Here is a 17,917-nt window from a genome sequence, read left to right as displayed (position 1 = left end):
TGAAATAATCGATTGCATTGTATATTTAATCGATGACAGGGCAGTTATAATTATTTTCTCTATAAATAGTTGCCTTGTGTTTTCACTTTGGTGTGTGCAAAAAGTGTGAAGTTAGTATGAGCTGAAGTAAGTAATACAAAGAGAAAAGATAAAGCGCTTAGATACGGTGTGACTCACAACTTCTAAACTTTGATTATAAAGATCATAATGTGAAAAAATGGGTTATAAATTTCTCTTGAGTTCAAGAAGACACTCATTCGTTCAAGCAAGGTTCTTGCATACGATTGATTAGGTTGTGTCTTTCTATAACTCTATTTTTCATGTACATTGTTAGTATATACATGAATTTTTGAAGGAATGTTAGAATAGGTTTTCTAGTTTGAACTAAGGATACGTTTCTAGTAGGCTCTTATTCACAGAGGACCCTAGGGTTGGGTACCTTAGTCTCTTTTTTATGGTAAGAACTGAGATTGTTTGTGATTGCTGGTAAGAATTTTATATGCATAGTAAAAAATCTAATTCAAATTAAATTAGATAACTGGATTAACTTCTCTAGAAATAGAGAGTGAACCAATATAAAATTTGATATACATCTTCTATCGGATTAAATAACATGATTAACATTTGTTTATTAATTATTTAATTTCAATATATACACTATTAAACTTGGAAAATATAAAGAAAGAAGGAAATTTGTAATTAAATAATTAAATTTACATTTAATAATTTAATTATTTAAAAAAATTTATAATGAATTTTTAAAATTTTAAACTTTAAAATTATTAGTAATTATAAAATCTTATTAGTGGATTAACTTTTTGAAATTACAAATAGTTAAATTAGTAATTATAAAATCTTATAAATTACTTTTTTTTATTATTGGGCCTAAGGCAAAGACCTAATTAGCCTTACTATAAACACGACATTTTTCTATACCTAAGGTTAAGATTTGAACCCTAACATATTAAATTCAAGGACACAAGTTTTTAATACTTGTGTTAACCATTGTTGGTTCTAGAGAGTTACAATTAATGTAGGGTCGGCTTGAAGGGTTGTCTAAAGGTGTGATGACACTAAGCCAGTGACCAAAAAGGGTCCAATTTTTTTTAAAAATTATAGTTTTGTAATTATTTTTCTATATTTTTTTATAAATAAATTGAAGTTGCTATTTATTTTATGTCTCATTTTTTATTCAAATTAAATGTGGCATGTTATTAAAAAGTGTCACTCTTTTAATGAATTTTCCTAAAGTTTTACAATTGTAGATTCACATTGATTGAATTTTCAACTCTATGATATACTAACATATTGAAGAAATACAAACAAAAATTAAAATTATAAAAGAAAAAAAAATTAAAATTTATTTCAAAAATATAATATCGTCTCTTTTAAAATATTCTTACCTTATGTACAAACACGAATCAAGAGAGTTAAATCCATCCCTAATTTGTCCTTTTGACATGCCTACATTATATATAAATATTTATGTGTATATAATTTCTTTGAGAGATATAAATTAAAGAATAAACAATAACATAAGAGTAAGTTAAATAAAAAAATGATATATATTTTTCAAATTTATTAAAATCATTTTATTTGTTAGTGAAATAAAATATATTTTTTATGATATTATGTATCTATTTTTAAATACTTAAATATAAGAAGATCTTAATTAATATTTCGTGGTAGACTGATAAAATTTCAGTATCAATCCTTAGTTAATGTTAAGGAATAGAAAAAAATTGTATGATTTTATGAAATTTTAGGAGTGATTAATGTACAGCTGCTGAGGTGATGTTGCCAAGCCAAGCCAACGCACAACTTGAAGAAAGGATATTATGCAATATGCCCTACCCTTGTGATCATAAGTCTCACATGGCATTTGTTCTGTACATTACCATTGCCATTACCCCTTCCACGTTGCCAACTTAAACAATATTGGCTTTAGGTAGTGTTTGATTTAAGGGAATAAATTTAAAATGAAAATGATTTGAGTTGAATTGAGATAAAAGTGTGATAGAAAAGGATATTTGGTGGGAATGAAAGGTAGATGAAACTTTTGAAGAAAAAAAAAAGATGGATCTCGTTTATTTTTTTAACTTTCATGTCAAAATGTAATGAAAGTAAAAAATGGTGAGAAAGAACACTATAATACTAATATATTTGTCGAAATTAATCTTGAAAAGATTCTTATGATGATAACATAATTGATTATATTTATAACATAATTGATTACGTGGTCACTAGTTCAGATTTTGTTTTCATGTGATCTTGGATGAAATTGAATAAATAATTATGTAATTTGCATAATCAACTATTAGCGTTTAATTAATTAAAAGATAAATAAAATTATAACATCTTTTAAGAGAAAACATGCATTCTTTTAATAAAATGAAAATGATATATGTTTCATTTCTACTTTTTTTTTTTACTTCTTTCATTATTTATCTACTATTTTAATTTAAATTTTTCATTTCTTTTACACTTTGTTTCCTTTCAATCAAATAAGTTAACTTTTTTACTCTCTTTAGTCTTATTTCATTCCTCCCACTTTCATCTCAATTTATCGCAATTCATCCCTCTTAGCCAACGATTAACTTTCAACCACACGTGTATCGTACCGTTCAAAAAATATGACAAAGACAGGGCCATTCAACAACTTACAACTCCAAAAAGCTTATGTGGTATGTACACAATTCCCCATAACAGCCCCCCCTATGTTTGTAGCATATATAATATAATTTAATAACGTAAATTAATTTAATATTGGAGTAAAACACAAGCGAGTTAAATAGAGTCAGAGACAAAGACTAGTCCTTTCTTGTCCTAGAAAATACGCATTATTCTCCTAACGCTTATTCTTTTCAGCTCTCTGCCTCCGACAGAAATAGTTTCATCAGGCTCATTTAATTTACCTCAAAATAAAACAATTTTATCTTGTTATGGCTCTTTTGGTGTATCTTGTGCTTTTCCTAGCCCTCACTGATCATTCAAGTAAGTACCCTGCACTGATTTGTGTGTTTTATCTCTCAAGTTTCAACATTTAATTCAAAAAGTTTTCTTTTTTAAAATTATGATAACTCACCCTTTAATTTTCTGAGGTGGGTTCATATGATTAGTTGTGGTTCCTAGTTCCATGCTTTAATTTTGGGTCTTTTCTATAAAGGGTCGTCTTTTTCTACTGTTCTGCTGAAAGATGAAAGATTTTATAGTGATTTTAAAGGAAATTCTGAATGATATATATGTTTTTTTTAATGTAATTCTGATCTCTTTTGCATAGAAAAACATGCTTGTCATGTTGTTTTACTGATAAGATAGGATTATGGTGTGAACTAGCTAATTTTTTTTTTCCGTTTCTTGTTTATTTGATTTGATTTGCAATAGGTGCTCTTTATTGTTTATGCAAAGATGGTGTGAGTGATCAAACCCTTCAGAAAGCAATAGATTATGCTTGTGGAAGTGGAGCTGACTGTACCCCTATTCTCCAAAATGGAGCTTGTTACCAACCCAACACTGTGAAGGATCACTGTAACTATGCAGTTAATAGCTATTACCAGAGAAAGGGCAATGCTCCGGGAACCTGTGATTTTGCAGGTGCTGCCACAACCAATGCAAATCCACCTAGTAAGTATAACTCCAAACCTATCTATTTTTTGGTACATATTCTAGAATTTCACTTTTACTAATCTTCTTCTCTTTCTTGTGTGTTTTTTTCTACAGCTGCATCATCTGGATGCGTCTACCCCTCAAGTCCTAGGTATGTTTCTTGATTATCATGGGTCTTATTTGATTTTGTATTGGTTTACTAGTTATGCATATTCAATGAATTTTTAGCCTATTGAGTGTGAGGTTGGAATCTTGAGGAAAATTCCTCCTCTCTGCTGGACATTTTATTCTTCCATCCTCAAATAAATCATTTTTCTTGTACAAAAATGTAAATGTCATTTTTTACCCAGTTTTTCTATTCTTTTATAGTCTTTTTTCAAGTTTCCACTTTTTTCTTTGAGGTGATGGAAAGCATTGGTAATTTTCAGCATTATACCCTATTTTACTTAATGTCTAATTTTCACTTAGCATAATCTAAACGAAAATTTGAAAAACTGGGATTCATTTGATTTAATTTCAAAACTGGCAATGTAGCTCTGAAACTAGTTTGTTTTATACACAAAGCTAAAGCCCCATTTTCATTTGGGTTCATGTACTCACCTTCCTGAAGGGGAAATGCTGAATTACATTCTTACAGAGAAGTTATCTTATTACTAGCAATGTCACACATGCTAATTCTGTTGAAATATGAGCTGGCATTATTTGGATGTTTCACAAACATTTCCTATGTCTGTACTTATGTATAATATGTAATTTAATCAATGAAATTGGTTATTCATCCTAATTTTCTTCAAGACCTATTACATATATTGATTGTTTTATCGGCAAATGTTAGTTTGACAGCTTTAGAAATGTCAGTAGAGGGATTCAAACCCGCGACCTCTTCCTTCACCCTTAAGTTTCATTGCCAACCACCAAGCCAACCTTATATTCCCATATATTGATCTTTTTGTTTTGGCTTTCTTGCAGCAATACAGGAACAACACCATCTATTGGTTCACCACCAGGCACAACACCATCAACAGGTGGTACAACTCCAGGGACAAGTACAACACCCACCACATTTGGAATGAGTCCAACATCTACAACTGGTATCAACAATGACAATGGAGCTAATTCAAAAGGCACCGACGATACTAAGTTGCTATTGCTCTTTTTTGTTGTAACCCTTTGGTTAGCAATCAGGATCTAGACTAAAAGGTACAGTGCCACCACTGGACTAGGAAAAAAACTCGTGCGGGGGTTTTCATGTAATTTTACTTCTGGGAATCATCCACAAACAATTCAAGCAAAACCGTTTTTGTTTTTTGTTTTTCTTTCCTCTTCCTTGTGAAAAAAGAGTAGGGAATTTGGTTTTCTTGTTTAGTGGTGATATATTTTGAGTATGAATACTAATGGGGGATTTGGAGGAAGTAGAATTTGATTGATCATTTTCCTCTTGGCTTTTCTCCATTTGTACATCTAAGACTATGACAGACACTATTTTTTAATTTAATGAAATCCGGCTACCCCATATATATACTCTTATTTTATTCATCATTCAGTTTCATGTTAGCTGGCTACTGTACGTCTCTCAAATATTTCTTTTTTCCCTTTTTTAACTCTTCCCTTCTTGATTTGAATTTGATGCCATTTTTCATTCATTATTTCCCATTCATTTTCTCTAGTTTTAGTCCTTTTTAATTTCATGTTGGGTGCGCAAAGACTAACTAAAAGCTCTTGTGCTATACTATTTGAAGTTGTTTCATTTTAGCAATTTAGGACCTCACAGAATGTGTTTGGATTAACTTTGAACTCTAGCAAAATCAGTTCCAAAATCAAGTTGAAGGTCAAAGCAGCATATAGTTGATTCGATTTTTTTTTAAAATTTTCCACCATGATTTTGAGGGTCAAAATTGATTCTCCTATATATCCAAACACATTATATATATGTTTGGATATGCTAGAATTAATATTGATTTCAAAATATGGTAAAAAATTAAAAAAAGTTAAAACAATTATTGTTGTTTAGACCTTCAGCAAACAAATATATATATATATATATTATAAGTATTCTATCATTTTTCGTTTTTAGAAGAATTTTAGAAATAATTAATTGAATTTTATTTGATTTTGGAACTGATTTTGATAGAGTTGAAAGTTAATTCAAACACACACTAATATGATTTTTAATGTTATTTTGTGGTATATGCGTTGAATGTTGCAATGTATTTTGCTTAATCGCCATTTCCCCCTCAAAATGTAAAGGGAAACTTTATTATATTATATTTCATTTCAATAATTTATGAATTATTTACTTGCCTAATATTTTTAAATTACTATTAAGCTTTATATCTAAGGAAAAAAAAAAAATTGGTGCCGTGGTACTCTTTTTACTTTAAGAGGCTACAAGAACCAGTGCATTAAAGAAAAGTAAATGTGGTTCAAAGGTCACTTGTGAATTTTGTATCACTTTCTCTTTCCGCTGTGGCGTTTCATTCATGCTGTGGAACAATTTTTCCTTTGGACGTAATTGCCTATAAAAGTCAATAAAAACTGAGAATAATTTTAGTTTGACATCATGCCATGCATAGCCGACAAATCTGAAATAAAAAAAAAAAAAAAATCTGACATGCTTTCATCGGCATTTTTTTAATTGCAAAAGACATAGGGAAGAATTGTTAAAATATACTTAATATTAAATGTTGTCTCTAAAATAATAAATAAATAAATATTTAAATTAAATAATGAACAACCATAGCTTGCTTCTTGTTCACGATTTTGTTAAAAAGCTAATCCAAAAAGTTGATACTTAAAATTTCAGAAATTTGGTCCACTTAGTTTGTTTTGTCTATTAATGGGAAAATAGATTTTAATTTTCATGTACCAAGGTTAAAAATCATAATTATTATAAAATTCAATAATTTTTTGTTTTGTTTTTTTGTTATAGGAGGGACATAATAATTTCTTATTGATTGATAATGGGAAAATGGTTTATATTATCAACGAATATACTTTTTTCTAAAAAAAACATTAGCCTAATCGTTTCATGATTTTTTTCCCTATAGATACTGTGCATGATTCCTCCAATAAATTTGAGTTTGTACTTATTTATGCTTAGAATGATTCCTTTGAATTTCCAACCTGTTTGAGACTATGTGCCTGTTTGTTTTTTCTTGGCCTTCAGGAATTGATTCTTAGTTTAGAATTAATTTTCGATATATTTTCATATGTTTGATTTTAAGTTGGAGAAAAATTTAGAATTGATTCTAAAATGAAATAATTTTGAGTGATTTTTGCGTTAAATTCAAATTTTGTATTAAATTTTACTCATAACTTAATTTTATAATAAAACATCCAAACATAAACAATATCACTTTAAAATCAATTTTAATTAAAATTAATTTTATGAACATTCATCCAAACACATATTACACATATTATGTAACTTAACATCCTAGCCAAAAAATAACTAAGGGAACATTTTACAGAAGAGAAACACATATACCTGGAAATCATAAATTTTGAAAATCATATTTTCAAGGAATGAATAAAAATTTGTTTAATTGATCATTGAAAATCTCTGGATAATTTTTTTAAAAATCAAAGAGTTACACATATTTTTATTAATTATTTTTAATTATTTATCATGTTATATAATTTAATAAAAAGTAATATGATGTTTTTACTCAGTAAAAGAAAAAAAAAACATATTTCCATCTCGAGAGAATAAAATTCTCATCTCTCCCATGAAAAAATTTCTAGAAAAGAAATTGATTAAAAAATATTTATAAAATTTCCTCAAAAACATCCTTTGTTAGAAATATTATTTTAAAAAAATGCATATTAAACATGTGATTTTCACGAAATAAAAAATTTATTTCCTACTAAACACTCCCTAAAGGTAGACAAGACAAGCATGATTCACAGCAATTTGTAAAGTTTGCTAGGTTACCCATCTCAATAATCATGTTGCCATCGTCACAAATATATTCTCAATGACGGATTGCTTTCGAGGGTCCTTTCGTCCAAATTAATGACATAAAAAATGGGAGTGTCATTCTCAACAAACTCTTGAAAAACAATTATTAAGAATTAAATCCGAACAATACGTGTCAATTGAAAGTTGATATTCCTCAATGTGAACTATCTCCGAATAATACTTTTGCATTGAAAGTTGATATTCTTTCAATATGGCATATGTTAGTATTTTGGGTCAACAAGTAAAACTCATCAACATTCAAAAGAATCGATGAATGCACAGCATATCAAATTATGAGGCTACCCCTCTATATGAGGCTACCCCTCTATACTTAGCTATATAATTGATGGCTCCTTTTTACTGTTCTGCTGTCTTCTCTGATAGAAAATCACAAAAAGATGTTAAACTTTTATACTTTTTTTTAACCACCTTAATCAAAGTCTCTCACTCTTCAGGACCCCAAAATATTTTCATAAGTTTTGATTCTTTGAATGGATTATAAAATTAATCTTCAATCCAGAACTTAATCACTCATAAAATTCCTTGTTCCTTCTTAAAAATGTATTATGTGGATATTGAACTCAAATTCTCCCACAACTTTAAAATTTATCACCAACTAAATTACTCCTATTAACACATGATATTGATTATTGATATGATACCACGGACACATCATACAACATATTTTAAAAAGTATAGGATACAATATGTCTATAATACAATATATATAAACATAAACACAAATCTTAAATCAAAAGACAGAATTGATGTTTCAAAAGTGAGCATGAATCATTCAAGACATAATAAAATGCTATGGTATAACTGTTTTTGTGATTTCTATTTTGTATTGGAGTAAATTAAGTAGAGAACAATAACAGTGAAAAAAAATTAAAAAATGCAACTAGAAATATTTAAAGTGTCTAACATGGATAGTGTCCAACACAACTATAACATGGACACTGCATGCTTCCTTGTCATACTGGTTAAACACATTCAGTTCCTGTCTTGGTTTTGCTCTGAACAAATTCAACAATGAATTTGACCACCGAGTCGGGTCTTTCAACATGAGGAAGGTGACCACAATCGGATATTTGGCGTATAATGGCATCAGGCAATTCACAATGCAGTCGCTGAAAGAGTAAAAGTTCATAAGTCAACTGCAGTCATAGTATTAGCAGGCAATATAAGAGAATCATATTTCAAAATCAAGATTTCCCAGCATGTCAAGTTGGATAAGCAGAGATCCAAGTTGGGTAGTGTGTACCTATAATGCTTGGTCATGAGGTTTAAGAACTGATTTGATAACCTATAATGTTTGGACTCAGCAACATCAACTCTCAACGAAAGCACCAATGATACGTATTGTATCAAATGGATGCTGCAAAAGAAAGAAAATAATAGAAAGACACAGGTAGAAGATGAGAGCAAGCTCCCCCATATCAGAGTATATCCTCTAGACTCCAAATGTTTTTCCAAATCATCCATGAGGCTAACGAAAAGAACTCCCCCCAGCATAACAGACTCCTACTCGCCCAATCTCTCTCCTCTAACTAACTTAGGGCACAATTGCCCTTTTATGCCTACAAGTGTAATAAAACTTAAAAGGCTTAATTTGTTCGGATAGGTTCCTATCAGACACACTAGCAGTTCAGAAGGGGTGAAGGAGGAAAGAGACGCAGAGTACGTCAAAGGAATGCAGTACCTCATGGAATTATCAAAACGTATATGCTTCATAGGCATCTTATTTCAAAGTATTCATCCATATTAAAAGGGTATCTATAGTTTAGATGCCTTCAAAACAGTATAATAAAATAACAATTTTCAACATGTAATGCTGGAAATACCTTTTTTATCTGGGAGGCAACATTATAACCACCACCAGTCATAAAATCAACTGTAGCGTCTTCCCACCAAGGCAATAAACAATGCAAACGTCCAATCTATATAAGATTATACAAAGACCTGTTATCCTAACTTCATTCTACAACATCTAAAGATGACAATGTATGGGTGCCATTCAGTGTGATGCACTTTATATAGCTATTACATCCAATAAACCATATACAATACTCCTAACAATTTTAAAACAAATATATTATGTCTGGACTCTGGCTACCTATAAACAATAATATGGTTCAGCTTGTGATGCTGAGGTGTCAAAGTGTGCATGTGCCAAGTGGTGTATTATGGACTTGAAAGTAAATACAGAACATGTACACCATATTATCTAAAGTGATAATGTTAGGATCTGGAAACTCACATTAGTCCCATCAAGGCTGGTACTAAAAGTGAATTTAGTGAAGCTCAGATAGTTAGCTTATAAGCGTAATGGAATGCTCTTCAATACATATACCTGATTCAAAATAGAGCCAATGGTGAGCACAACTTCCAACTGGATCTAACAGCGACTGATGTAACAAATTTTAAACATAAATAAAAATGATAATATATTAACGCCCACTCAAGATAAAGCTTGTTAAAGACAAAACTTCTCAAAGAAATTAACCTAAATATAACAGGACATCCATAAACCATAGTTTGAAAGAGAATTCAAGGATGTTGGAGACACTACAGAGGCATATGCAAGAATGTTGGTTCATAAAGCTCATATGCTCCAACTTGAAAGAGTGTAAAAATAAAATCAATGAACAATGTACAAATAATGGTACTAAACTACTAATCAATTCCTATCTAGTAAAAGGGAGATCTGTATTGATAGTAGATATAAAAAAAAGTATTGCAATCATGTAAGAGCAATGTTTGCTCCCAACCAAGTTATAAGCTAAGAAGCCGATAAAAGAATGTGTCCTACCCCTCCCCCCACACGCACAGTATTTCTTTGTATATCATATCTAAATATTTTTTTCTCTCTAACTAACTTTCCTCCACTTACCTATAGGCCTATGCGCAATTGTTTCCTGCACTTTTCATATTGCTTCCGGAATGCAGGAAGCAATTCCAAAAGTGCAGAAAAAAACACCCACCTATGAGTTTAAACTTGTAGGGCTTTTTTAGGCCCAACCTTAACCTTCTGTGTGTCCAAAGTACAATCAATGCTATCCCCGCTAAAACAACTACCTCTACCTCAGATTTGATAAGGAGAGTAGAATCTGTCTATTCAAATCTGATTATTCACTTTCTTGCTTATTTTTAATTCATTGGGCTCCATTTCTGTGAGTAGAACTTAGTCTATACGAGTTCCTCCTTGAGATTGATTATAATTTCAGCATATTTCAATTTGAAATTAAGTTAACAGCTCTTCATTTTAGGTCAAAATATGAAATGGCTCAAAGAGGTCAAGAGCCATCCAAGCTCAATTCATTATGTTATATTGACTTACAAGATGGCAGAACAAAAATAGTTACTTGAAGGTTTACCAAGAACCAAAATAAAATGAAAAATAAATTAAATTGAATTTCATTTTAGTTGGGTAAAATGAATTATGTCAAATAAATTTCTCTAGAAAGAATATGAAATGATATTCTAGATAATTAAATATACACATGAATTTATTCAGTTTGGGCTAGAGAACATTGGTAAAGATAGAGACATGATTTTCTAGAAAATTGCATGTATATGTGCCCATGGTCTAATCCTTTATTAAGTTGGATATCTTCTCACCCCAGCATAGGCTGCAGCTCTGGGTAAGGTTGCTAGGTTTCCTGTTCCTTCTGCATACACACTAGCATCAATCAAAACAAGCTTTTCTACCTGAAAAAATGAACGGCATATAAATGACCAGATCACAACAGAATCACTTGATAGAATTGTTTTTTAATAAAAAATTCCTCGCAAAATAGGTTAAATATTCAGAAATTAAATTATTGTATAGCACGTGCAGCTTCTGGATACCGCAAAGTCACTGGCAACTGCAGAGTCAAGGTTTGGGCCTACCAATATCATTGCCCCTTTGATGTGAGACTTCCAAAACTGGTAGATAAATCCAATTAACCCTCAACACATACTGAAACAATAGGAAGTAAAACAAAAGAGGTGCAAAAGAAATTTGTCAATCTGCGGAGAAAACCATTTCTTCAGAAGATAGACTGATGAACAACAAGTCAAAGCATATTGTATAAATGATTTCTTACTCCAATTCATAAAGTTTGAAGAAGAAGAAAAAAAAAGGATAACAATTTAACAAGTCTACTTTTTAGAGTTATACTACTTTACAATAGCCACACTGGCAACAAAGCTGACAAAAAATATCATTACAAAGCCCAGGATTCAAGACATGCATTAATTAAAACTCAAGTACCTGATAACAGCTACCGCGTCACATGAAGAAGGAAGTTTTTCTGATGGATATAAGAGGAAAAAGAGAAGAATGCATGATTAAAGTGAAGAAAGAAAGGAATGAACATGACATAGGAGAAGTAATAAAGCATACCTAGATCAGAGAAATCCCAACCAAGAATGTCAACTGCCCATGTCTCAAAACCAGCTTCCTCAAGCAATGAATATGTGTATCTCCATTCTAAACATGAGCTGAACAATGAGAAGAAGTGAAATGAAATCTAAAGGTAACTTGAGCATAAAAATGTACAAACTAATTCTGTCTCTTGCATGTTTTGAGCACCTGTCAAAACCATGTAGAAGGACAACTGGATTCACCATGTTCTGCATCAACGGCTTCACACAACTACTCATGATAGGATTTTCAGAGAACCTAACCTGATTGGGTCATATGGAATTATGGAAATAAATAATGAGCATTTAAAAATTAGTAGAGTAGGTTTACACATATCACCATGGGGTGACCATGAATCCATGATCACCACTTATAGGATCAAAAATGTTTTTCTCAAATATTGAGCAATTTTCTCAATTGAACAAGCCTAAATAACTTGCCAAACTTTTCTGCTACACTTGGAAATTTGGAAGATAAACTATATTTTGAAGGCAGAGAAGAATTAAAGAGAGTTCATACGTGTTAGGAAGCAAAACTTCATCTAATTCTACAGGTTTAATAAGTTAGGACTGGTTACAAAATCTTAGGATCCTGGAGACCTAGCATGTGAAATAAGAAGACATTCTCCAATGATGAAATAAACTTGTCTATGTCTCATGTGAGACATAAAAGAAAATAAATAATCCACAAAAAAGAATTATTTAGAAAAATCATTGCTGCTATTCAATTTAAGAGTTGGTTGGTAGGGAGGGAAATAGAAACAACAACCGTCTAAAGGAACATATTACAATGGGTAGCCTGTTAAGAGCTGGATTAGAAAATAACAAAAATTAGAAGAATGAAAAGTCTTTATTGAAGATAACACCCTCACTCTTTCTCCGGAACAGAGAATTCCAACAGAAAACAGAAAGGTGAGATAAAAGGTAACACAAACATTACAGGAACTTCTAAAGGCCTGGTCTCTCCTCACTTCTATGAGAGAGTTTCTACAAATTAGCTTATGCATAAGCTTTTTTTTTTTTCATTTTTTCTTCTTACTTTCCTTTGCTAAATTGCTAGTAGTGTTGATTGAGAAGTTTATTCAAACAGACCTTGACTCTTCTTTCTGCCACTTCTTTATTTATAATAGACTCTTCTCTCTCAGTCTCTCCTCCTTAAGTTATAACAGACTATTACTCTCTCACTTCCTTATTCATAGCAGTATATAACTTCCATCTCACCGTCAAAAGAAAAAAATAAAACAACTTCATCACTAATTCTCCCTATTACAAAACCTCATTAACAGGGGCAGGCCCACATGAATTTGACCTAATTCTATTTCTCCTACTGTACACCTTAACTGGAGGCCTAACATAGCCATCACCAGTCTCAGGTCTCCAAGATCTTTGATTGTGATAAATACCCATTGAATTAAAAATCCTATCTTTGGGTCTTCAAATTTAATTCAGCCCAAGACCTTATGCTTGGATATCTAATGATGAGTGAAAAATAGAACGAAATGTAAGCAATTATCATACCATTATTTGAATATTTTATAATGAAATGAAGGAAAGTTTCCATTGATTAGAAAGTGAACATATGGTAAGGAGATAAAGGTATTAGATGGAAAGAGAGGAAATTACATTACATTCCATCCTATTTTAAGCCATCCAAAATTCCAAATTAATGTCAATGCGTTCCATTAATCCAAACACACCTGGTTCAATTTCATTAGGGGATAACTCAACATGTTAGCATAATGCACCTAACTACAGGCCCTGATAAATTAGCTTATCAGTAGAAACTTTTTCATATAACTTATATAAAAAGATGGTTTTTAACTTATGCATAAGTTAAATTTAGCTTATGAAAAAACTCTTATTTTTTTCTTCTCCTAGAAGTATTTTTGAATAAATTTATCCAAATAGACTCAAAAAGCTAATGAATGAAGAAATTCTGTGCATTTCAAGAGACCAGAGTGCTTCCACTCCCAGTCCACAAAAACCCATTGGATGAAATTGAAAAATTATATTAAAGAAAAAACTATATAGTGTACTAGTAACAGCAGAAGTAAATAAGAAGGACCACACATGCATAACAATAACATAATGTAAGTATTACAGAAACTGAAAGTCTGTGAATCCGCATAGCAAGGCTTCGAGCAAAAGGGTCTTCAATTCTGTGGACTTCTTTGGGAAGAAATGAAGGGAAGGCATCAGCTTCGGACACAACCTTCAGTTTGACTTTGAGTTTGACGGTACTGAAGGGAAGAGGCAAGCGCGTTTGTGAAACTAACTGAGACTGAGGTGGCAATAGTAATAGCATTGTAACTCTAATAAACAACTGAAATTGAAACCGATGAGTGAGAGGGAGAGGCTAAGGTGAAGGTGGCATGTGTGAGAGTGAGACAGTGGATATTTCAGCCCTATCCCATGTTCTTCCAGGTAACTGCCACTGTGCCACTCAATGTTCATCGCCACTTTTAGCAACAACTTAGACGCCAATTTGCTCGCGTGACATTAACACGCACCTTTTTTAGTTTACCACCGTAAAATACTAAATAGAGTCTTTCACTTCACTCCCTGATGGAGTCCAAAATATTCCAATAGTAATAAACTTTCATGCTTTGACACTGGTAGTGAACTTGTGATAAAGTGCATTTAAAGTTGTTAACTAGTATCTTCATTTTCTGATGAAACATGTTCACGTTGGAGAATACCAAGGAGAGAGGGCGGAGGACTCTAGCTAAAAGTCACCATCAAGTTTCTCCTTAATTCTGTTTAATCATGAACATGAAATGAGCCATGCAACTCACCTCTATTTATGCACGGGTCCTCCATGTGTAGTTCTCTCATTGGTCCCTTTTTACCATACCATTGTGTGGATTCAGTCTTGTCCTCTCATACGTAGTACAGGTTGTATGGTGGTGTGTGTCTGACATGTTACATCGCGGTGATCCTCTGATCCTTTCACCACATCCATGGGATGCCTTTTGGTACAATACTTTCTATCGTTTCCCTTTCTCAGTCACAGGGTTAGTCGGCTGTCGCGTTGACTTCCCAATACCATCAAGCCTCTCCCGGGCAGTGCTTGATCCTACAAGTGGTGGATCCATAGCCCTGATGTACAAGAACAAGTCGTCCTCCCACTATAGTTGGATATTTCCCAGGTACCAATCCTGAACAGTGTACCACCCTTCCAACATTGAGTCTGGTGGCTTAAATGCTTAAAAGTGACTCAATTTTCCCTCTTGGTTCAACTTGTAGTCGATAAGCATTTAAGACTTCAATTAATATTTTAGGCTTGAGATTTATTATGTAGAGAATGCCTTAAATCATTCTTCCTAGGATTTGTCGAAGGCCAATGAAGTAGGGAAATTATCAATCTTAAAAGAACAATGTTCTCCTCTTCTTGAAAGACATGTTTGTTGTACCTATTGTGGACAACACCTTTTCTAAGCAAAAGTGTTTGACCTTTACTGAAGTGTGACTCAACCAAGATAAGAGGAGTGATGTTTCAACATGAAATGAACATGCATTTAATGCTTCAAGGGATACATCTTCAAATGCAAGCTCACCTCGAAGAGAAGAAGATTGTTTAGAGACAATGGACACTTTTTAAAGATAATTTTTTATAAAAGTAGACTTTATTAGAATTATATTGTTTAAAATCAATTTTTTAACATTTTAATACTTTATTAATAATATTGTTTTAAAACAAAAATAAATTCTGTTTTTCCTTTATAATTTTTCTTAAACATTCATTTTTAAAATTTATGCAAGAAAAATTTAGATATATATGTCTCTCACTTACATGATTACAAAGCATATGATGCAAATCATATCTTCTAACTATAATTGATAAAATTTAGACTCTATTTATTGGGGTTTCACTGCTATACAACAGAGTGCGTATAATTTTGATTTTTCTTATCAACTTTTGTTTTTTTTAGAAATAAACTTTTGTTTAGTAACAAAATATTTTAACTATAAATTAAAATAAACAATGTAATAGTTTATTGAAATAAATAGTTTGACATTCAACAAACTAATAAAAGATAAGAGCATTTTTCCAGACAGAAAATAAAAGATGATGAGGGATTTTTAGTTGAATGAAATGATAAAATAAAATTTCAAATAAAATAGATAAAATTGAGAAGAAAAAAACCAGTAGCTTATAACTTATTTTTCATAAGTTATTTCAAAGCAGTTAATGAAAATAAGTTATTTAAAGTAGCTTATGAAAAACAAGTTATTAAAATAAGCTTGTGTACCAAACATACTAGTAGTAGCTTGTAACTTTTTTAGTTATTAGCTTATATAAGATATTTTCGATAAAATTAGCTAAAAGCTTAAGCTAACCAGAAATTGAAAATTTAAAAGCTGAAAATGTAGCATAATAAATTATAATTATTCGATAAAATTAATTGTTAAAGTAACTCAAAAATATAAAATGACAAGAAAAAACATAACCGTAACTTATAAACTTTCAACTAACTTATCAACTAATTTTATTAAACATATTTTTTTCAATGTAAAATATAATACACAAAAAATTTATTTAAAGAATAAATTACAAGTACACTCCTTATTATTTTTTTAGATTGCACATAATTTTTTGTCATCGGTTCAATTAGTATTTTCTTTTATAATTCATATTTCATATTGGGTTTATATTATAGTAATCATATTATAATTAGGTTTTGGAAATGTACTCGTCAAAGAAAGAAAGAATAGATTCCTGATTAGTTTTTTCATAATTTTAATTTTTTTATTCATATAAATTATTACTTTTTTATATTTTACAAAACTTCATGTCTTTTTTATTAAGAAATTAAATGTGGTTAATCAAATTCCCCCATCCCCTCCCCCTCTCTTTTTTATTTTTTAGCTACATATTATATGTAATAAAATATTATATGGTAGAAAGATTTTAATTTGGAAAAAATCTAGTAAGTTGTAGGATTCTTGGCGAACAAGTTAAGAAAATTATTTTATTTCTATTTTAACACAAACTTTTGCTGTAAAAAAGAATAGGATCAAATTTTGGAAAAGACAAATAACCCCTAGAGTACCTTTTCCATATTTTAATATATTTGCTTAAATATAATTTTGATCTCCTATTTTGTTCCATATATATACAACTTTGTGCCAACATTTAAAAATAGAAACTTTTGGTTTCTGTTTTAAAAAATATGTGATTTTAGTCCATTATTTCAAAATAGAGATATTTAATTCTCCTATTTTACAATATTTTTAATTTTTTCTATATTTTTTTTTATTTTGATTCAACTGAATCATAAAAAATCAAACATATTCATTTAAGGTATCATCAAAAAATAATTTAGTTAATTATAATATAAGAAATAAAAGAAATGAAACATAGATAAAATTAAAGATTGAATCAAAATTGTTGATTTTTAAAAAAATATGAGGATCAAATTTATGAATTTTTTAAAATAGAAATACCAAATGTCTCTATTTTAAAATATGAAAACTAAAATCATAAGTTTTTTAAAACACAGTGACCAACTATCTTTTTTAAAATGAAAGAACTAATATTATAGATTGAATAAAATAGAAATACGAAAATTGCATTTCAACCTAATATATTTTGTTTACTGGAACTTTCCTTTAAAGATCACATGACCTAATATTTTTTTAAACAATTAAATAGTGTAAAAATAATATTTTTCAAATAATTAAAAAGAGTTAGTGTAAAGCAGAAAAAAAAAGGGATATCAAAAGAAATTTGACAAATCCTCAATACTAGTCAATGTAATTTACTCCGATAAAAGAATTTAAAACAATTATATTTTGTTGAGTTTATAAATTAAAATATTTTTTATATATTTCGCAATTAAATTAGTTATATTTATATTTTAATAAATATATCTTATGAATTTAATTGTAATATATCATCAATATAAAAATCCCATTACCATATAACTTTTTTTATAT

General features: G+C 30.2%; 1 protein-coding gene and 1 pseudogene across 1 annotated transcript; one reads left to right on the top strand and one right to left on the bottom strand.

Moving 5' to 3' along the window:
• The first annotated feature begins 2,816 nt into the window (after nt 1–2,816).
• On the top strand, nt 2,817–5,119 carry LOC100811705 (X8 domain-containing protein). The gene is made up of 4 exons (NM_001255703.2): nt 2,817–2,994; nt 3,385–3,624; nt 3,721–3,757; nt 4,576–5,119. The coding sequence occupies exons 1-4, from the start codon at nt 2,943–2,945 to the stop codon at nt 4,796–4,798; spliced, it is 552 nt and encodes a 183-aa protein (NP_001242632.2). The 5' UTR covers nt 2,817–2,942; the 3' UTR covers nt 4,799–5,119.
• A 3,287-nt stretch (nt 5,120–8,406) lies between these two features.
• On the bottom strand, nt 8,407–14,282 carry LOC100797859 (uncharacterized; annotated as a pseudogene).
• Between the last annotated feature and the right edge of the window lie 3,635 nt (nt 14,283–17,917).

This window comes from Glycine max, chromosome 7 (assembly GCF_000004515.6).
Source record: "Glycine max cultivar Williams 82 chromosome 7, Glycine_max_v4.0, whole genome shotgun sequence".
NCBI classification, from domain to species: Eukaryota; Viridiplantae; Streptophyta; class Magnoliopsida; order Fabales; family Fabaceae; genus Glycine; species Glycine max.
The sequence above is the reverse complement of the archived record's forward strand: the minus strand, read 5'-3'. Positions and strand labels throughout refer to the sequence as shown.